Source organism: Erinaceus europaeus, chromosome 6, assembly GCF_950295315.1.
Source record: "Erinaceus europaeus chromosome 6, mEriEur2.1, whole genome shotgun sequence".
Taxonomy (NCBI): Eukaryota; Metazoa; Chordata; class Mammalia; order Eulipotyphla; family Erinaceidae; genus Erinaceus; species Erinaceus europaeus.
Genome location: NC_080167.1, coordinates 16,754,378 through 16,776,046, shown reverse-complemented (window position 1 = coordinate 16,776,046; position 21,669 = coordinate 16,754,378). Strand labels below are relative to the sequence as shown.

Genomic DNA, 21,669 nt, shown 5'->3' with positions numbered 1-21,669 from the left:
TGCTGTCTGCCTCACTAGTTCCAGATGTGCCTGAGCCTGCGACTAATTAAAAAATCTGCAAACCATGGCGATTGTAAACCGCAGAAAGGACTGGGAAGCTTCTGTCTTTTGAGGAGCTTTAAACTCTTTTAGTGGAAACTCCAAGAAAGAGTTATCTCCAAAAGCTTAGTCATCTAATCCAAAAACACACAGGGCGTTTAAGTTCCAGGGGATCTAAGGAGGGGCTAGGGTGGGTGTTAGGACAAAGTCCAGGCGGACAGAAACTTCGCAGCTTCTCTCTGCCCTTCAGCACGGGGAACCTTGGCCGCCCACGGGTTAGTGCTCCTCAAACACCTGAGCCAGGTGGGAGGCGAGAGGGTGAATTTCCCAGGGCCAAGGCCTCCCTGGCTTTTGTCTCAGAGGAGTCGCAGGCCCCCCAAAGGGTTAAAAACGGCTGAATACAGGCAGGGCCGGGAAATTTATTAGAAATCAATGTCAGGAATCGGTGGCTTTTCTCCTGGGGCAGAGCCAGAGCGGGGCGTCTGGAAAGATCTCCCGAGCTGAACAGACACCACCCGCCACCATTTTCTCCAGGTAATTTTCCATCCCTGCCCCCACCGGGGAGTGCGATTCCCAAATCCTCCCCGCCGCTTCCCAAACCTGATCCCCCCAAAAAAAACCCCTCGCGGCAGCGGCGTAGATGCCCGGGCGCGGCCAGCCGGGCGGCAGCGGGGGAGCCCCGAGGCCCCTGGCATCCCCGGGACCCCAGCCCCCCAAACTTTGGCAAGTTGCGGGCGCCGCGCGCACCCGGAGGCGCGGGGCGCGGCCGCGGGCGGAGCCGCCCCCTGACGCCGGGCCGCCCCCTCCCGGCCCGGGCCGCCCTGCTGGCTCGGCTCAAAGTTTGCGGCCGCCCCTGCGCCCGCGCGCCCGCCCGCCCGCCCGCCGCGCCCGCCGCCGATGTATGGGTGATATACTGCGGCGGGCGGCAGGGTGACGGACGGCCATATTTGCCGGTGCGGCCCGCGCCGCCCACAACAAAAAGTGCGCGGGAGCTCGGCGGGCGCTCGGAGGGGCGCACGGACGCCGGGGCCGCCTCGCCGCCGCCCGGCCTCGCCGCCGCCGCCCTCCTCGCCGGCCGGGCCCCGCGCCGCCCCGGGGATGTCTTACAAGCCCAACTTGGCCGCGCACATGCCCGCCGCCTCCCTCAACGCGGGTGAGTGAGCGCCCCCGCGCCCGCGCCGCGCCCCAAGTGCCGCCAAGTTGGGGCCCCGCGCGCCCGGCCCCGGCTCGCGGGCTCTGGGGCGACGGGGGCGGCGGGTCCCGGGCCGGGCCGGCGGGCCGCCATGATCCCGCGCCGCCAAAGTTGGCGGGGGCGCCCGCGCTGCGGCGGCCGGGCCGGGCGGAGGCGCGGGGCGCGGGGCCGGCCGGGCGTCCCCCAGGCCGGCGGCGGCGGGGCGGGGGGAGGCTTCTTTGCGGCTCCTTTTTTCCTCCGGCTCCTGGGCGGCTCGGCGAGGGCCCCTGCCGGCGGGAGTCGGGAGCGGCCGCGCGGGGAGCGGGGCGCGGGGCGCGGGGCGCGGGGCGCCGGCCGCCCTTGGGGAGCCGGGGGCGCAGGCCCGGCCGGGGGTCGTTGCAGCTGAGGTACTGGGCGCGGGGCCAGGCCGCGCGGGGGCGGAGCGGGGGCCGCGGGGGCGAAGCGGCAGCCGCTCCTGGGGGCGCGGGCCCGCGGGGCGGGAATGAGGGTCAGCCCCGGGCCGAGGACATGACCGCCCCGGGTCCCGGCGTGGCGCGCGGCTGAGGGGGCGGCTCCGAGGGGGGCGGGCGGGCGGGCGGCCCTCGCGGCTCCCGAGTGCGCGCCGCGGAAGAAGTTGCTGAGCACCGGCTTCATAGTGCAGGCGGCGGGGTGGCGCTGCTGCGCGGGACCGGGACCGCATCTCGGGCGTCCCTCCCAAGGCCGGGCCCCCAGGGCCCCCCTCCTGTACGGTCGGGAGGAGACTCCTCACTCCCAGGGCCTGGAGCCCGGCGTTCCTGGGAAACTCCTGCAGAAGTTGTCAGGAAGCTTTGGGCCGAGCTGGGGGGCTTGCCTCAGGGATCCCTTGGGGTGGGGAGGGGGGTGACCCTAGTAGTCACCTCACGGGGCCTTGTGCTCCTTCAGACACTTGTTTGGAAGCAGCCCTCCAGGAGGAGGAGGCGCGTGGGGAGGGAGGGGGATGGCCTTGCAGGTCAGCAGTGCCACGCTGGCAGTTGACCACAAGTGTCAGGCCTCGTCCCCCCCCACCCCCCCGCAAGGGCGACTCGAAAACTCCAGATACCCCGAGGGACCCAAGAAAGCTGCGTAGCCGCGTGTGTGCGTGTACACGCATATGCATCTGCACACACTGTGTGCAACTTCTGGGACACAGATGGACGAGTGGTGCGATGGGGGAATAGTTGGGCTGCTCAAGCACCCGCTGTGTTTCCCAGGAGCCACTGTTTTGTCCCCAACCGTGCTGGCTTCCTCTGGAGGTCTGCACACTTTACAAAGCCAGGCGCTGTGTGGAGGGTCTTGCTCCCCGCAGGGACAGGAAGGACAGCTCAGGCATGCGCTGCTACTAGTTGAGGCAGTGGTCCTAGGTGGGGACCTTTGAGGGTGGTTGGGGGTAATAAAGTGGGCATTCCCACAGACCTCCTGAGTCCTTTCCCTGGGCTGCCTGGCACCTGCCAGAGGGTTCCTGTCTTTGCAGTATAGTGAGATCCAGGAGGACCCCTGAGGGTCCCAGGTGGCTGGTGTCTTTGGTGGCGGGCGTAGTCAGACACCTCCCCTGGAGCGCCTTGGAACACCCATCTCCCCGTGCCATTTGCATCCAAGATGGACTCTTCACTGCCGCTCCTCCAGCTTCCTTGTCATCATCCCTCACGCCCTCCAGCCCTGCCTCCTGCTCGCTGGTTGCCAAGCCGCGGCCTGGCCGGCGGTGGCAGTGGTGGAGTTAGACAAAGCCCCCGCCTTCCCAGCCAGAGAGTCGTCCCCCCCCAGGCGCCCCAAGTGGCGGGAAGGCCGCCAGCTCCCCAGGCCCCGGCTGCTCTTTGTCTGGCGTGGGGGCGGGGAGCCGCCTGGCCCCCGAGCTGATGGCCTCTGCCAGGCCCTCCTCCCTCCTGGCCGTCCCCAAACACTGTGCACATTGTCTGCGACGCTCCAGATGCTCCTGTGCCCTGAGCACACCCTGTCTGGGCTTCTTCCCCTGCCCTCCCCTCGGCTACAGGCGCCTGCCGCCTCCCCCTCCCCCAGGGCCAGTCCCCCCTAACTCTTGGTCAGGGACCTGGCACAGAAGTGGCCCCTGCCATGTCACCAGTGATAGCACCTCAGGCCCTGAACTGTTGGCAGCTTCCCCCACCCACCACTTATTCTCTCTCTTCCTGTCCAACTCCCCCCCCCCCCAAAGACTTCAGTTCACCTCCACATGAGAGTGTGAGCTCTAATCTTTAGGCTTTGAGTCTTAACAGTTGGGGAAACTGAGGCCCAGAAAAAGAGAAAGGCCTGATCTCAAGTGTCAGCAGGACTGCAGCATTGGGAGAGGAGAGCAGGTGTGCTCTTGACTCATGATGGAGAGTTGGAATCTTTTAGATGCCTGGAAGTGCTGTGTGAGGGGTCCAGACGGTTCTGCCCCAGCTCCCAGACCATGTCCCCTGTCCATCCCAGAAGGTTCAGAGAGTTGGGATTTGGCTGCCATAGTGGGGGACCCTGGGTACATCCACCCTGCCTCAGCCTTGTGCCCTAACTGTTGTACCCCTTGGAGGGGTGGCATGCCGCCCCCCCCCCATCCTGAGCATGTCCTGGCTCAGGTGTCTCCTCACTCAGAGAGGGAACTGCTCAGAGGTAACTGAATTTGCACCCCAGAGGGTCATCCCACGCTGAAGTGGAAATCTGGACACAGAGAGGAGAGATCCAGTGCAGACAGGAGAGAGCTCCTGGTGTTGGGACCCCTGCCCGATCCTTGGGCCTGCTTCCTCCTACCCTGCCCCTTGCCCAGGGCATATTAGCAATTGGGGGCTTGGCCAGCCTGTTTCTGGCTTTCTAGCCCCAGGCTGAGGAGTGGCTGCCCTGCCCAGATGCGCCCTCTGCAGTGACAGCCTTTCCTGCTGAAGGCCACTGGGAAGCCATCACAGGTCTGCCTGTCTCCAGCCCCTGAGGTGGGCCAGGGACAGTGGCCTCAGTTAGTGGCTGCAGAGCCTTGCCTCACCTCGACTCCTAGGGGCGTGGAGCCATGCAGCCTAAAACCAGACAGGCTCACAGAGATGGAGCAGCTGGTCTGAGGACACACAGCCAGCCCATGGAGACTTGGAGTCTCCAGTTAGGGAGGGGCTCAGGTTGCCTACACAGTCCTTGACTATCCTCTCTGGTGATGAGGGGACCCTAGATTGTCAACCTCTGGGGAGGGGCACCGTCAAGGGTAAGGGCCAAACAGCATAGTGCAGAGTGGAAGTGAGCCTTGGTTGGTTGGCAGTGGTGATTGTGGTGGGGGGTGAAGGCTGGGATTTGTTAGAGGACAAGGACAGGACCTGGGTCCTGAGTTCAAGGAGCCATTCTTTGTGCTGACTGTCTGCCTCCCTCCACAGCTGGGAGCGTCCACCCACCCTCCACCAGCATGGCTACTTCCCAGTACCGCCAGCTGCTTAGTGACTATGGGCCACCATCTCTCGGCTACACCCAGGTATGACAGCAGGGCTTTTGAGGTGGTGTGAACGCTGGGGGTTCACTTTGCCTGCTGGGAGGGGAGTCTGGAAGAGGCAGAGGTGTCAGACCAGAGTGACACCCAGCTTCCCAAGGCCCTGCCTAGGCTCCTTTTTTTTTTTCCCCCTAAAGATTTTATTTATTTATTTAATTTTATTTTTTTGAGAGAGATAGGAGAGAGAGAACCAGACATCACTCTGGTGGTACACGTGCTGCCGAGGATTGAATTTAGGACTTACTGCTTGAGAGTCCAATGCTTTATCCATTGTGCCACCTCCCAGACCACTCTGGGCTCCTTTTCTTTCTCTCTCTTTTTTTTTTATTATTTATTTATTTATTTAACCAGAGCACTGCTCAGCTCTTGCTTATGGCAGTGTGGGGGATTGAACCTGGGACTTGAGAGCCTCAGGCATCAAAGTCTCTTTGCAGAACCATCATGCTATAGCCCACTCTCTGGGCTCCTTTTCTACGGGAGGTGGCAGGTGTTTCCCCGGGGGGCTCCAGAGATGGGATGGCTTGGAGAGCCCAAGGCTGTTGGGACCAGACCCAGGAGTATCTCTGGGGTTATGTTCCTCTCTTGTCTCCTGAGATGAGATGTGGAGGACCCTGATCCTGTTTATACCCCACAGATTGTGGCCCAGCAAAGGGTCAGGTCCCCATCCTGTGGAGTCTAGATGCGTTTTATGGGGCCTAGTCATGCTAGTCCCAAGTGTCCCCCCACTTGGCACAGTCACTGACACATCTCCTAGGGAATGGGACCCAGCCTTGGGCTAAGTTCTACCCTGTGGCCGGAACTCAGCCACGTTCTGAGGTTGCTGGGGACGCAGTGCCTGGAGATGTGGCCGTGGCTCTTGGCCATGCCCCGCCGGGCCCTTCTGTCTCTGGAGGAGAAGCAGGCGCGTGCCCGGCAACGGGACCGCCTGAAGAAGCAGCGGCTAAGGGAGGACAGGGCCAAGCGCAGCCTGGAGCGACAGCGAAACGCCCTGGCCATGAAGCGGCGCAGGGAGGGGAGAAAGGAGGACCTGGAGGCCAGGAGGCGGCATCAGGAGCATGTGGAGGAGCTGGGCAGGGAGAGGGAGAACGGCAAAGACAGGAAGCAGAGGCGGCAGAAGAGGAGGGAGCAGCAGGCGAGGGCCTTGCAGAGGGAATGGGCAGCACGGTCTGGCAAGGAGCCCGTCTGCATTGATCTGGGTCCTTGGCTGCTGGGGTTGTTGGTGGGCTTGAAGTAAAAAAGGCCTCTGTGTGTGGGCTCGGAGGTGGGACAACAGGAGACGTTCTAACACATCAGGCTCCTTCCTGATACTTTATGCTGTTCCCCAGTGTGGCCTCCAGTCACCTGCCCATTTTGGGGTCACTTTCCTCCTCCAGTGGGGTCTTAGGGAGTTCTCAGTCAACAGTCTCCTGATTATTGATTTGAGATGATGAAAGAACTTTCGGGGACCCAAGTGGTTTCCCTTGGGTGGGCGAGGATAAGCTCTGGCCTCTGACTGGCCACCCCTTGGATGTCACTCAAAAGTCTGTCTGAATCCTTTTGTTTCTGTTATTTATTTAAACAGAGCACTGCTTAGCTCTGGCTTCAGTGCCTGGGAATTTTGAAAATCTTTTTTTGTGTGGGGGCTTGGTGGTGGTGCACCTGGTTGAGTGCACATGATACAATGCACAAGGACCTGGGTTCAAGCCTCCGGTTCCCACCTGCAGGGGGAAAGCTTCATGAGTGGTGACGCAGGGCTGCAGGTGTCTCTCTGTCTCTCTTACTCTCTAACCTCCCCGTTCCTTCTCAATTTCTGACTGTCTTTGCCCAATAAATGGAAAGATTAAAAAAAAAAATTAAAGGGCAGGGGTAGACAGCATATGCAGAGACTCTTATGCCTGGGGCTCCAAAGTCCCAGGTTCAGGTTCAGTCCCCTGCACCACCGTGAACCAGAGCTGAATAGTACTGTGGTAAAAAAAAGAAGTCTTTCTGTGATCCAGGAGGTGGCTTAGTGGATGAAGTATTACTCTCAAGAATGAGGTCTTGAGCTCCATCTCTAGCAGCACATCTTTGGTTCTGTTTTTCTTTTTTCTCTTATCTCTCTCATCAATCAATAAATAAAAGTCTTTTAGCTCTGATCAGCTCTGGCTCATGGTGGTGGGAAGCTGGGACTTTGGAGCCTCAGGCATGGGAGTCTCTTTGCATAACCATTATGCTGTCTACCCCTACCCAATAAATAAAAATCTTTAAAAAACAAAAAAGGAGAGTTGGGCTGTGGCACAGTGGGTTAAGCGTAGATGGTGCAAAGCACGAGGACTGGCCTAAGGATCCTGGTTCGAGCCTCTGGCTCCCCACCTGCAGGGGGGTCGCTTCACAAGTAGTGAAGCAGGTCTGTAGGTGTCTAGCTTTCTCTTCCCCTCTCTGTCATCCCTTCCTCTCTCCATTTCTCTCTGTCCTATCCAACAAGGACAACATCAATAATAACTACAACAATAAAACAAGGGCAACAAAAGGGAATTAAAAAAATCACTTTATTTAAAAAAAAAGTCTTTGCATAGCCATTCTGATAGCTACCCAGTGTCCAGTGCCTTTTTTTTTTCCATTTGAGTTTTGGCCTGTGTTTCACTGCTTTGGGGTGACTTTAAGATATATATATATATATATATATATATATATATATATATGGAGAGAGGGGGGGGGAAGAGCTTCTTTCAGTGTGTGATGGAGGCCTGGCTCAAAACTGGGTCTTGCACATGGCAAAACAGCACACTATGCAAGTAAGTTATTTGCCAGCCTCCCCAACTTCTCCCCCCCGTAGTGATTTAATAGTGGTTTATAATATTATAAGTTACTGGGAGTTGGGCAGTAGCACAGCGGGTTAAGTGCACATGGTGCTAAGCGCAAGGACCAGCATAAGGATCCTGGTTTGAGCCCCCGCTCCCTACCTGCAGGGGAGTCGCTTCACAAGCGGTGAAGCAGGTCTGTAGGTGTCTATCTTTCTCTTCCCTTCCTCTCTCCATTTCTCTCTGTCCTATCCAACAATGACAACAACAACTACAACAACAAAAAAAAAACCAAGGGCAACAAAAGGGAAATAATAATTAAAAATTTAAAAAATATATTATAAGTTACTGTTTCACACCATACCCACCACCAAAGAGCCGTGCCGCCCTCTCCCAACCATAATAATCATCATGGTTCTGACAAAATCTTAAGGACACAGTTTGGCTTCCGCCCCCCCAACACGTTTTTGTTAAACCCTTTTTTTAAAAATATTTTATTTATTCATGAGAAAGATAGGAGGAAAGAGAGAAAAAGAACCAGGCATCACTCTGGTACATGTACTACCAGGGATTGAACTCAGGACCTCATGCTTGAGAGTCTGATGCTTTATCCACTGCGCCACCTCCCGGACCACTAAACCCTTTCTGTCTGATTGTAGGGAACTGGGAACAGCCAGGTGCCTCAAAGCAAATATGCCGAGTTGCTAGCCATCATTGAGGAGCTGGGGAAGGAGATTAGACCGACCTATGCCGGGAGTAAGAGCGCCATGGAGAGGCTAAAGCGAGGTGAGTCACAGCCTCCCGACTGAAAGACTTTGTGGGGATAGTGTCCTTGCCTGCAGGGTCCCTGGGCTGACCCTGATATGCCTCTGGTGTGGAAGCACTGGGCAGGTGAGTGGATGTGTGGCATGAGGGCTGTGTTTGGGGTCTGATCAGAAGGGGCTCGGTGACCAGGGGTCTTGCAGGCGGTGATTTAGGAAGGGCTGGCCAGCCGGTGGGATGTGCGAGCATGCTGCCAGGGAGGGCCGCCAGTTTTAAGGTCTTTGAGGCTTGGCTCCACTCCCTACTCTGAAGTCAGAGGGCCTGCCTTGCTCTCTGCTGCCTCTGCTTTGGAGTGTGGCTGGGGGGCGGGGGCGAGGGGGTCTATCCTAGAGTGTCAGGAGGGAAAGTGAGAGCTTTGAAGTTCTGTCATGATTGAGAGCGGGAGGGAGGGTAGCTCAGAAAAGAAGTGACTCACGTGCAGATGTAACTGACCAGCTGACTTCAGAAGGAAGTTAAGTAGGTTGTTGCCTCCCGGAGTAAAAGGGGAATGCAGGGGAGAAAGGATTTCTATTTTAGAAGGTGGCAATTCAGAGCAGCAGTGGCCTATGTGCTAATTTAATTTTGGGAAGACTTTGGGGGCTCTTAAAAAGGTTGCAGAAGCAACTCTAGCAAAAGGAGAGGGCAGCATCCTTTGGTTGTAAATCTGGGGCATCAGGGGGCTTCAGGGGAGATCACAGCATGCCTTATAGGCAAGGCTGGCTGGGGACGGGCTCTGACTGGAAAGCAGTGACTTCCTGGTGCTTATGAGACATTTGTGAAGGGGTTGTTGGCTGGATTGGGGAGTGTCAGCCAGGGACCTGGGGAGAGGGACCAGCGGGCTTGGGGGAGGGGGATAGGGAGCTTACTTTACACCTGATCCAACTGGGGTGGGAGGGAGGGGACTGTTGAGCATCTCTGTTGTCAGAGTCACTGCAGTCAAAGGAAGCAAGGCAGTTCTGGTAGCTATGGTGGTAGTGGAGACTTCTAGAGTATGCTGGACTTCAAATTTAAAGAATGAGGGGGTACAATGACCCTGGGTCCATGCTCCCAGAGGGATAGAGAATGGGAAAGCTATCGGGGGAGGGGGTGGGATATGGAGATTGGGCGGTGGGAATTGTGTGGGGTTGTACCCCTCCTACCCTATGGTTTTGTTAATTAATCCTTTCTTAAATTAAAAAAAAAAAAAAAGAAACAGAGTTATAAGCTAAAAAAAAAAAAAAGAATGAGGGGGTGGTCAGGCAATGATGCACCTGGCTAAGTGCTCACAGGTCCTGGTTTAATCCCCAGCACCATTGTATGCCATAACTGAGCCAGTGCTTCAGTTTGTTTGTCTTTCTTTCTGTTTAAAAAATAGTAATATGGGAGCTGGGCGATAGTGCAGTGGGTTAAGTGCAGGTGGCGCAAAGCTCAAGGGCTGGTGTAAGGATCCTGGTTCGAGCCCCCGGCTCCCCACCTGCGGGGATCACTTTGTAAGCAGTGAAGCAAGTCTGCAGGTGTCTGTCTTTCTCTCCTCCTCTCTGTCTTCCCCTCCTCTCTCCATTTCTCTCTGTTCTGTTCAACAACAACAACTATGACAACAGTAACAACTATTATAACAAGCGCAACAACAAGGGCAACAAAAAATGGGAAAAATGGCCTCCAAGAACAGTGGATTCTTAGTGTAGGCACCAAGCCCCAGCAATAACTCTGGAGACATAAAAAAAAAAAAAAAGTAATGTTGGGGCCAGGCGGTGGTGCACCTGGTTAAGTGCACACATTACAGTGTGCAGGGTCCCAGGTTCAAGCCCCTGGCCCCTACCTGCAGGGGGAAAACTTCATGAGTGATGAAGCAGGACTGTAGGTGACTCTCTGTCTTGGTCCCTTTCTATGTCCTCCTCCCCTCTCAATTTCTCTTTCTATCCAATAATAAATAAATAAAAAATATTTTTAAAAATAGCAATATTCAGCTTTGGGCTGGGGAGACACTAATGGTTATACAGAGAGACTCTCATGCCTGAGACTCCAGAGTTCCAGCTTCAGTCCTCAGTTCCCTGGACCACCATAAGCCAGAGCTGAGCAGTGCTCTGGGAAAAAAAAAAATCCCAGAGCACTGCGCAGCTCGGGCTTATGGTGGTGTGGTGTGATGGGTTGAACCTGGGACCTTGGAGCCTCAGGCATGAGAGTCTTTTTGCATAAGCTTTATGTTATCTACCCCCACCCATAAAATAAAACTAATTTAAAATATATATATATATTTTTCAGATAAAGAAGAAAGCCACAGGCAGAGATGTGGGGAGAGACCACAGTATCATCAGTGTTTCCTTCTTTGCAGTGGGAGCTGGGCTGACACCTGGCTTAAGCACATGGAAAAGCAGCGTGCTATCCAAGTGAACTATTTAGCTAGTCCAAGGATTAGTTTTTTTTTTCTTTTTTGTCTCCAGGGTTATTGCCGGGGCTTGCTGTTATTTATTTATAAATAGTTATTTTTAGTTACTTATTAGTTATTTTAGTTATTTTTCTTTTTAGTTATTTTTTCTTAACTTTTTAGTTATTTTTCTTTTTTATATGAGATATTCAATCAGTTTTTCCCCTCTCATATTAATTAGTGATTTATATGACTGCAAATTGATAGGAGTGTACATAAACATTCCCACCACCAAAACACTGTGTCCCATCTCTGACCCTCCACCTAGAGTTTTTTCTTTGGTGCCCTTCTCCAAATTCAGTCAACTCCTGTTTTTTTTTAATTTTTTTTAAAAGATTTTATTTATTTATGAGAAAGATAGGAGAGAGAGAAAGAACCAGACATCACTCTGGCACATGTGCTGCCGGGGATTGAACTTGGGACCTCACGCTTGAGAGTCCAGTGCTTCACCTCTGCGCCACCTCCCGGACCACAATCAACTCCTATTTTGAATTTCCCTTTCTGTTCTTTCTCAACTTCTTATGAGTGGGATCTTCCCATACTCGTCTTTATCTTTCTGAGTTAGCCTCACTTAACACAATTTCTTCTAGCTCCATCCACAATGGCTCAGAGAAGGTGGGTTCATTGTTTTTAATAGCTGTGTAGTATTCCATTGCGTATATATACCACAACTTGCTTAGCCACTCATCTGTTGTTGGGTACCAGGGTTGCTTCCAGGTTTTAGCTATTATGAGTTGTGCTGCTATGAACATAGGTGTGCACACATCTTTTTGGTTGGGTGTTAGGGAATCCTTCGGGTATATCCCCAGGAGAGGAATTACTGGGTTATTTGGAAGGTCCATGTCTAGTCTTGTGAGAGTTCTCCAGACTGCTTTCCACAGAGGCTGGACCAATTTACATTCCCACCAGCCGTGCAGAAGGGTTCCTCTGTCCCCACAGCCTCTCCAACATTTGTTGCTGCTGTCCTTTTTGATGTATGCCATTCTCACAGGAGTGAGGTGGTATCTCAGTGTGTCTTTATTTGCATTTCTCTGACAATCAGTTTTTCATATGTTTGTTAGCCTTTTGGATCTCCTCTGTAGTGAAAGTTTTGTTCATATCCTCTGCCCATTTTTGAATGGGGTCATTTGCTTTTTTATTGCTAAGTCTGGTGAGCTCTTTGTATATTTTAGTCACTAGTCTCTTGTCTGATGTCTGGCATGTGAAGATCTCTCCCACTCTGTGAGGGGTCTCTTTGTGTGATAGTTTCTTTGGCTGTGCAGCTTTTCAGTTTGATGTAGTCCCACTGGTTTGTTTCTGCTTTAGTCTTCCTTGAAGTTGAGTTTGTTTTATCAAAGATGTCTTTGAGGTTTAGGTGGGAAAGTGTTCCACCAATGTTTTCCTTTGGGTATTTGATAGTTTCTGGTCTAACATCCAGGTCCTTGATCCATTTGGAGTTGATTTTTGTTTCTAGTGAGATAAGATGGTTCAGTTTCATTCTTCTGCATGTTTCAACCCAGTTTTCCCAGCACCATTTATTGAAGAGAGCCTCCTTCCTCCATTTAATACTTTGGGCCCCCTTATAAAAGATTAGGTGTGGGGGTTGAGTTCTGGGCTTTCAATTCTGTTTCACTGGTCTGTGTACCCATTTTTGTTCCAGTACCAGGCTGTTTTGATGATGATGGCCTTATAATATAATTTGAGACCTGGGAGTTTGATGCCTCCATTTCTGTTTCTTTTCCTCAAGATTGTTTTGGCAGTTTAGGTGTTTTCTGGTTCCAGATAAATGATTGTAGTTTTTGTTCTATTCTCTTAAAGAAACTTGGTGGAACCTTGATGGGTATCGCGTTAAATTTGTATATGGCTCTGGGGAGAATATTCATTTTGGTGATATTTATTCTTCGAATCCATGAGCATGGGATGTCCATTTCTTGGTATCAATTTCTATTTCCTTGAAGAGTGACTCATAGCTTTCAGTATACAAGTCTTTCCTTCTTTGGTCAGCTTTACTCCTAGGATTTTATTGATTTTGCTGCAACGGTGAATGGGAGTGATTTCTGGATGTCTTCTTCTTCAGATTTAGTGTTTGCAAAGAGAAATGCCACTGATTTTTGTACATTGATTTTGCAGCCTGACACCTTGCTATATTGCCTAATAACTTCCAGTAGTTTTCTGATGGATTCTTTAGGTTTTTCTATGTATACTATCATATCATCTGCAAATAGTGAGAGCTTGACTTCTTCCCTTAAAATCTGTATTCCTTTGATTTCTTTCTCTTGCCTGATTGCTATGGCAAGAACTTCCAATACTATGTTGAAGAGTAATGGTGATAGTGGATATCCCTGTCTGGTCCCTGATCTGAGGGGTAATGCATTCAACTTCTGTCCATTGAGTATGATGTTGGCTGTAGGTTTGCTATATATGGACTCTAGTATCTTGAGGAATTTCCCATCTATTCCCATTTTTTGTAGTGTTTTGAGCATGAATGGGTGTTGGAGTTTGTCAGAGGCTTTCTCTGTATCTATTGAGATAATCAAGTGGTTTTTGGTTTTGCTTTTATTGATGTGGTGGTGAATCACATTGATTGACTTACATATGTTAAACCAGCCTTGCATTCCTGGGATAAATCCCACTTGGTCGTGATGAACAATCTTTATTTATTTAAACAATTTATTTTTTAAAAGATTTTATTTATTTATTAATGAGAAAGATAGAAGGAGAGAGAAAGAACCAGACATCACTCTGGTACATGTGCTTCTGGAGATTGAACTCAGGACCTCATGCCTGAGAGTCTGGTGCTTTATCCACTGCACCACCTCCTGGACCACAGGGGCTGGCTATTATTATTATTGTTATTGTTGCTATTGTTATTGTTGGATGAGATAGAGAGAAATTGAGAGAGGATGGGAAGACAGAGGCAGAGAGAAAGTCACCTGCAGACCTACCTGCTTCACCACTTGTGAAATGACCCCCCCTGCAGGTGGGAAGCCAGGGGCTCAAACCGGTTCCTTGCACTTAGCACTATGTGCGCTTAACCCAGTGCGCTACTGCCCTGCCCCCCAAGGATTAGTTTTTATCTGTCACTGAATTTTGCTGCTCTGGGCTGACTTTCAGATAGAAAGAAAGAGGGGGAAAAAAAGACAGGGAGAGAGGGAAAGACATTACAGCACTAAAGCTGCTTCTGCCTTATGGTGGGAACTGAACTTGTGTGTGTGTGTGTGTGTGTGTCCCTAAAGCATTCATTCTGTGGCCTGGGAGGTTGTGCAATGGTTAGAGTGTTAGGTTCTCAAGTATGAGATCCTGAGTTTGATCTACAGCAACACATATGCCAGAATGATGTTCTCATTCTGTCTCTTATTAATGATTTTTAAAAAATAATCCACCAGGGTTATAACTGGAGTTCAGTGTCTACACAATGACTCCACCATCCCTGGTAGGTTTCTATATTTCTTTCTGAGACAGAGAGAAACAGAGCAGGCAGACACCCACAGCACTGCTTGTAAAGCTCCCTTCCTTCCCCCGCCTCCACCCCAGGTGGGGACAGGGGCTTAAATCTGGGTCCCTGTAGGGACTCGGTGCAAGTGGATTAAGTGTTGGACCCTCAAGCATGAAGTACTGTTTGATGCTGTGGTCTCTCTCCTCTTCTCTAATGAATAAATTATTTTTTTAATTAAAAAAATTTTTTTATATTTATTTTCCCTTTTGTTGCCCTTGTTGTTTTTCATTGTTGTTGTAGTTATTATTGTTGATGTTATTGTTGTTAGATAGGACAGAGAGAAATGGAGAGAGGAACAGAAGACAGAAGGGGAGAGAAAGATAGACACCTGCAGAACTGCTTCACCACCTGTGAAGCGACTCCCCTGCCAGTGGGGAGCCTGGGGATCGAACCCGTATCCTTAAGCTGGTCCTTGTGCTTTGCACCACTTGCGCTTATTTTAATTTTTATATTTTTTTATTTATTTAAAAAAGGAGACATTAACAAAACCATAGGATAAGAGGGATACAACTCCACACAATTCTCACCACCAGATCTCTGTATCTCATCCCCTCCCCTGATAGCTTTCCTGTTCTTTATCCCTTTGGGAGTATGGACCCAAGGTTATTGTGTGATACAGAATGTGGAAGGTCTGGCTTCTGTAATTGCTTCCCCGCTGAACATGGGCGTTGGCTGGTTGATCCATACTCCCAGCCTGCCTCTCTCTTTCCCTAGCAGGGTGGGACTTCTAAAGAGAGAGTGGTCCAGGAACTGGTGCAGTGATAAAACTTTGGACTCTCAAGCATGAGGTCCTGAGTTCGATCCCCAGCAGCACATGTGCCAGAGTGATGTCTGGTTCTTTCTCTCTCCTCCTATCTTTCTCATAAATAAATAAAATCTTTAAAAAAAAAAAGAGAGAGAAGGGGAGTCGGGTGGTAGCGCAGCGGGTTAAGCGCACATGGTGCAAAGTGCAAGGACTGGCCTAAGGATCCCGGTTTGAGCCCCTGGGTCCCCACCTGCAGGGGAGTCACTTCACAAGCAGTGAAGCAGGTCTGCAGGTGTTTATTTTTCTCTCCCCCTCTCTGTCTTCCCCTCCTCTCTCCATTTCTTTCTGTGCTATCCAACAATGTCGACATCTGTAACAACAACAATAATAACTACAACAATAAAACAACAAGGGCAACAAAAGGAAATCAAGAAAAAAGAAAAACTGGATTAAAAAAATAATATTTTTTTCCCCCCATATCACTCCTTAGCTCTGGTTTTTGTGGTGGTGGGAAGGGGTTAACCTGGGATTTTGGAGCCTCAGGATTGAAAATCTTTTTGCACAACCATCATGTTGTGTCCCCACCCTAAGACTTATTTCTTATGGGGGCTGGGTGGTGGCACACCTGGTTGAACGCACATGCTGCCTGCAGCAGAAAGCTTTTTGAGTGGTGACGCAGGGCTGCAGGTGTCTCTCTGTCTCTCTCCTCTCTCTTTTTTTTCACTCCAGGTTATCACTAGGGCTTGGTACCGCCTATGAAGTGACTCCCCTGCAGGTGGGGAGCCGGGGGCTTGAACCAGGATCCTTTAGCCGGTCCTTGTGCTTCGCACCATGTGCTCTTAACCTGCTGTGCTTCTGCCAGACTTCCCCATGATAAATTAGAAATAAAGAAGAGGGTAGTCTGGGAGGTGGCACAGTGGATAAAGCATTAGACTCTTAAGTATCCGGTCCTGAGTTCATTCCCCGGGAGCACATGTACCAGAGTGATGTCCGGTTCTTTCTCTCTCATCTACCTTTCAAATAAATAAGTGAACAAGTAAACAAACAAATAAACAAGTAAACAAACAAACAAATAAATAAATCTTTAAGAAATAACAATAAGGACCCAGGTCAAGCCCCTGGTCCCCATCTGTAGGGGGAAATCTTCACAAGTGGTGAAGCAGGGCTGCAGGTGTCTGTCTATCTGTCTCTCCTTCTCTATCTGCCCTCACTCTCAATTTCTCTGTCCTATCAATTTAAAATTAAAAAACTAATTAAAATAATCATAAAAAATAACAGAATCTCCCCAGTGGGTCAGAGTGAGAGAATTCGCGTGGAGACATGTTTATTCCCACCATCTAAGAGCATGTCATAAATACATAAATAGAGAGATGGTTGGTGCAGGAGAAGGTTTCTAGGGAGAGTTAGAGAGTAGTCTGGACTGGCCGGGAAGGGCTTTGAGAGCTGGGATAGGATTCATTTGTGAACTTTCAGAGGGCAGCAATACTTGGGATGCATGGGGGATTCAGGGCTGGGTTATCAAAGAATCCTCTTCCTGTTGCGGGTCGGGTTCTGCCCACTGAGTCCCAGCTTCTTCTCTTTCAGGCATCATTCACGCCAGAGGACTGGTCCGGGAGTGCTTGGCTGAAACTGAACGAAATGCCAGGTCCTAGCTGCTCGTGAGATTGGAAGGTTTTCTATGTTCCAAGACTAGAAATTACAGTTCCTCCACCCTGTTCAGATGAAACAAACAAAGAAAAACTTTGTTTTCAAAGTACTAACAGTTTGGTTTTCTCCTTCCATGGTTCATTAGCTCTAAACCCACCGTCTCTGAAATTGAGAGGAGATTTTTGCAAGTTGACTAGAATTTCCATTTTAAATAGTTAGAAACTATCCCTCCCCCCCCCCCCCCCGCACTGATTCAAGAGATGCACGAAAAAGCTGCCTATGCTACAGCAAATTATAGTTTGACTGGTCCAAGATACCATGCCTCAACTTCACCTCTTTGGAGAACATGTCACTCAGATTGTTCATTTCTTTTCACAAGCTAACACAACTCTAAGGGTTCAGCTTTGTTTTCAGTGCTGACTGGTAGCACATTTACTTAGTAGCCGGGCCCCATTTGCCATACACTAGATTCTGCTCCATGTAACTTTTTTTTTTCCTGCTTAAGCATTTGCATGACTATTAGTACTTTCAGTCAATTTTTAAAGATGCACAAGTTATAAATACAGAGATAAGAGCAACCTACCAAACCCAACAAGGACCTCCCAGAAATCTTCCTAAGACTGCCTATAGATTTCAGTTCTGCCTTTCTGTAAGTTGACCTAACCATCTGGAAGAAAATGACTAAAACCATTTGCATCTTTGTATGTATTTATTACTTGACGTAATAAAGCTTATTTTCATTAACAATTTGATTTAAGATGTGGGTTCCTTGGATTTTTAAATGTACTTTAAGAAACAGGCACACACTGGGAGATGCCTACTAAACGTATATTTTACCTGGCTGAGAAACATTACGTGTGATGATGTCAGCACAAGGGCCTGGAGAGGATGTGCTAACAGTCAGGAGGTGGGGATAAAATGGAGGTTGCGCGGTGGGTTAGGCGCATGTGGCGCAAACCACAAGGATCGGCGTAAGGAGAGAAAGACAGACACCTACAGATCTGCTTCACCACCTGTGAAGTGACTCCCCTGTGGGTGGGGAGCCAGGGGCTTGAACCAGGATCCTTACTCTGGTCTTTGCGCTTTGTGCTCCTCTCTCCATTTCTCTCTGTCCTATCTAACAATGATGACATCAATAACAACAATAATAACTGCAACAACAATAAAAAAAAAAAAAGGGCAACAAAAGGGAAAATAAATATTAAAATTTTTTTTAAAAAAATGAAGTTTCACTGTGGTGCCTGTACTACAAATCCACTGCTCCTGGAGGCCACTTTTCCCGTTTTTGCTGCACTTGTTATTGTTGTCGTTGCTGCCATTGTTGGGAGGGGACAGAGCCTGCAGACCTGCTTCACTGCTTGTGAGGTGACCCCCTGCAGGTGGGGAGATGGGAGGCTCGAACCAGAATCCTTGCGCCCATCCTTGCCCTTTACGACATGTGTGCTTAACCCGCTGCTCCATTGCCCAGCCCCCTGTGGCTGTATTTTTCAAAAATGTATTTCAGGGCAAGGGTAGACAGCATAATAGTTATGCAAAGAGACTCTCATGCCTGAGGCTCAAGTCCCAGGTTCAATTCCCTGCACCACCATAAGCCAGAGCTAAGCAGTGTTCTGGTTGAAAAAAAAATGTATTTCATGAGAGAGAGAGAGGTTAGAGCACTACTCCAGCCTATGTGACGCTGAGCCTCAAACCTGAGGTCTCACACATGCAAGTCTTGTGCTCTTGTCCACTCTGCAGCCTCCTTAGCTACTGTGGGGTTTTCTTTTCTTTCTTTTTTTTTAAAAAAAATTTATTTATTCCCTTTTGTTGCCCTTGTTTTATTGTTGTAGTTATTCTTGTTGTCATTGTTGGATAGGACAGAGAGGAATGGAGAGAGGAGGAGAGAAAGATAGACACCTGCAGACCTGCTCCACCGCCTGTGAAGCGACTCCCCTGCAGGTGGGGAGCCGGGGGCTTGAACCGGGATCCTTACGCTGGTCCGTGCGCTTCGCACTGGGGTTTTATTTTCTACCAGATCGTTTACTGCTCAGCTCTGGCTCATGGTGGTGGTGGTGGTGTTGGGGATCGAACCTGGGACCTTGGAGCCTAGACATGAGATTTTTGCATAACCTATTATGCTATCTCTTCAACCACTTGCCATGTTGAAATTTTAGGCATGTGGTACTGAGTTTGACTCCTTGGCTTATCACATAGATACTGGTTCTCTACTTCTCATTAATAAATTGGTAAATAGAACTTTTTTTTTTTTTGCCTCCAGGGTTATTGCTGGGGCTTGGTGCTTACAGTTGAATCCACTGCTCATAGAGGCTATTTTTTCCCTTCTGTTGCCCTTGTTGTTCATCATTGTTATTGTTATTGTTGTTGTTATTGCTGTGGTTGTTGTTGGATAGGATAGAGAGAAATGGAGCGAGGAGGGAAAGACAGAGGGGGAGAGAAAGATAGACACCTGCAGATCTGCTTCACTGATTGTGAAACGACCCTCTGCACGTGGGGAGCTGGGGGCTTGAACAAATCCTTATGCCGGTCCTTGCGCTTCTCACCAGGCACCCTTGACCCACCGCGCTACCAACCAACTCCCCCCCCATTTTTTTTACTGAGCTCTTGTCTTATGGTAGTGTGGGGGTTTGAACCTGGGCCTTTAGAGCCTCAGGGATAAGAGTCTATTTGCATAACCATTTTGCTATCTACCCCTGCCCCAATTTTTTTTTTTAAAGGCAAAAAATTGTCCCTCTACCCACAGCTCCCCAGATTCCCTCCCACTTTGCTGGCTTCTTGTGTGACATTCCAGAAGTGTATTACTTGGCTACCTCATTTATTTATTATTAATTATTTTTAAAGATTTTATTTATTAATGAGAAAGATAGGAGGAGAGAGAAAGAACCAGACATCACTTTGGCACATGTGCTGCCAGGGATCGAACTCAGGACCTCATGCTTGAGAGTCCAAAGCCTTATCACTGCACCACCTCCCTGACCACTATTTATTTTTTAATATTTATTTATTCCCTTTTGTTGCCCTTGTTTTTTATTGTTGTAGTTATTATCATTGTTGTTATTCATGTCATTGTTGTTGGATAGGACAGAGAGAAATAGAGGAGGGGAAGACAGAGAGGGGGAGAGAAAGACACCTGCAGACCTGCTTATGAAGCGACTCCCCTGTAGGTGAGGAGCCGGGGGCTTGAACTGGGATCCTTATGCTGGTCCATGCACTTTGTGCCACGTACTCTTAACCCACTGCGCTACCACCCGACTCCCACTTGGCTACCTTCTAAAGGAGGCTGGAATGGAAACAGGCCCTATGCACTGCACAGTCTTGTAGAGAACACTTTAGCTTCTAAACCAGGTCACTCCATGCTGTGAAGAGCCTTAATGGACTTCAGAAAGGGACAGTCATTTGGCTGCTTGTACTCTAGATTGCTGAATAGAATGGCTGTGACTGCAAAAGGAAGGTGGGACTTACATAAAAGTCCAAGTCCAGGGGCTGGTGAAATAGTTCACTTGGATACTGCACTGCTTTGTCAAGTGCAAGACCCAGGTTTGAGCGTGGCCTCCACTGCATCTAGGGAAGGTTTGGAGCTGTGGTCTTATTCACTCTCTCTGCCTCTGTCTCTCTAGAAAACACACACACACACACACACACACACACACAGGGAGCTGGGCGGTAGGTAGCACAGCGGGTTAAGCGCGTGTGGTGCAAAGCGCAAGGACCGGCCTAAGGATCCCAGTTTGAGCCCCCAGCTCCCCACCTGCAGGGGGGTCACTTCACAAGTGAAGCAGGTCTGCAGGTGTCTTGTCTTTCTCTCCCCCTCTCTCCATTTCTCTCTGTCCTATCCAACAACAACCAACAACGACATCAATAACAATAATAAAACAAGGGCAACAAAAGGAAATAAATATAAAAAAAATAAAAACACACACCAGGGGCAAAAGACTAGCAGGTAGAGCATAGGAATAGCATACCTGAGCACCCAAATTCAACCCCCAGCACAACAGCCAGAGTAATTTTTTTCCTTCAGTTGCTGGGCTCAGTGCTGGTACTACGAATCTACTGCTTTTAGTGGTATTAAAAAAAAAAAAAAATATATATATATATATATATATATATATATATATTCATTTGATAGGACAGAGGGAAATTGAGAGGGGAAGGGAAGATAGAGATAGGGAGAGAAAGACAACATGCAGATCTGCTTCACCACTTGTGAAGCTTCCCCTGCAGATGAGGAGTGCGGACTCGAAATGGGATCCTTACATAGGTCCTTTTGCTTCGTACTATGCACTACTCTCCCCCAAATCTTTATGTATGTGGGAGTAGATAAATAATGGTTACACAAAGAGACTCATGCCTGAGGCTCCAACATCTCAGGTTCAAGTCCCTGAACTGCTTGCCATAAACTAAAAGCTGAGCAGTACTCTGGTGAGGAGAAAGAATATATATATACTCTCCTCCACCCATAGTCTCCCCTAGCAGCTCGGATAGGGTTTATTAGGGAGAAGCTAGAGGGAAAAGCAGCTTTTTGAGAATTAAAATAAGGCCAGCTGGTGGCAGCTCACCTGGTAGAGCACGTCGTTTGAGCCCTAGGCCACTGTCTTTTACCCTTCAGGGTTGGGGTGTGTCTGGTTCTGAATGTAGCCCACAGAGTCACTTAATATGGCCCTGCCAAGACAACCAGAGCTTTTTTCTAACATTGATATATATATATATATATATATATATATATATATAGTATTTTAACAAAAGCTACAGAGAAAAAGTACTGAGCACTGCTCAGCTCTGGCTTACGGTGGTGCCAGGGATTGAACCTGAGATAATGAAGCCTCAGTCATGAAGATAGTCTTTAAGTTATCTCCCCAGCCCTAAGCATTGATTTTTTTTTTTTTGCCACCAGGGTTATTGTTGGGGCTTGATGCCTGCACTGTGAATCCACAGCTCACATACATTTTTAAAAACTTTATATATTTATTATTGGATAGAGGCCGAGAAATTAAGAGGCAAGGGAGAAATAGAGAAGGAGAGAGACAGATAACCTGCAGCCTTGCTTCATTATTCGTGGAGTTCTGCAGGTGGGGACCAGGGGCTTGAACCAAGGTCCTTACGCACTGTAATGTGTGTGCTTAACCAGGTGCGCCACTGCCAGGCCCCTTGACGCCCTCATTTCT

General features: G+C 49.7%; 1 protein-coding gene across 3 annotated transcripts; it reads left to right on the top strand.

The window, feature by feature from the left end:
* The first annotated feature begins 438 nt into the window (after nt 1-438).
* CDK2AP1 (cyclin dependent kinase 2 associated protein 1) lies at nt 439-17,262 on the top strand. Of its 3 annotated transcripts, none has more exons than XM_060193218.1 (4): nt 439-573; nt 4,570-4,664; nt 8,098-8,224; nt 16,448-17,262. In XM_060193218.1, exons 2-4 carry the CDS (start codon nt 4,599-4,601, stop codon nt 16,513-16,515), a joined length of 261 nt encoding a protein of 86 aa, XP_060049201.1. In that variant the 5' UTR covers nt 439-573; nt 4,570-4,598; the 3' UTR covers nt 16,516-17,262. The 3 variants fall into 3 exon arrangements, with proteins under 3 accessions (XP_060049201.1, XP_060049200.1, XP_060049202.1); XM_060193217.1 differs by lacking the exon at nt 439-573 and adding an exon at nt 1,042-1,192; XM_060193219.1 differs by lacking the exon at nt 439-573 and adding an exon at nt 1,452-1,617.
* The last annotated feature ends 4,407 nt before the right edge of the window (nt 17,263-21,669 follow it).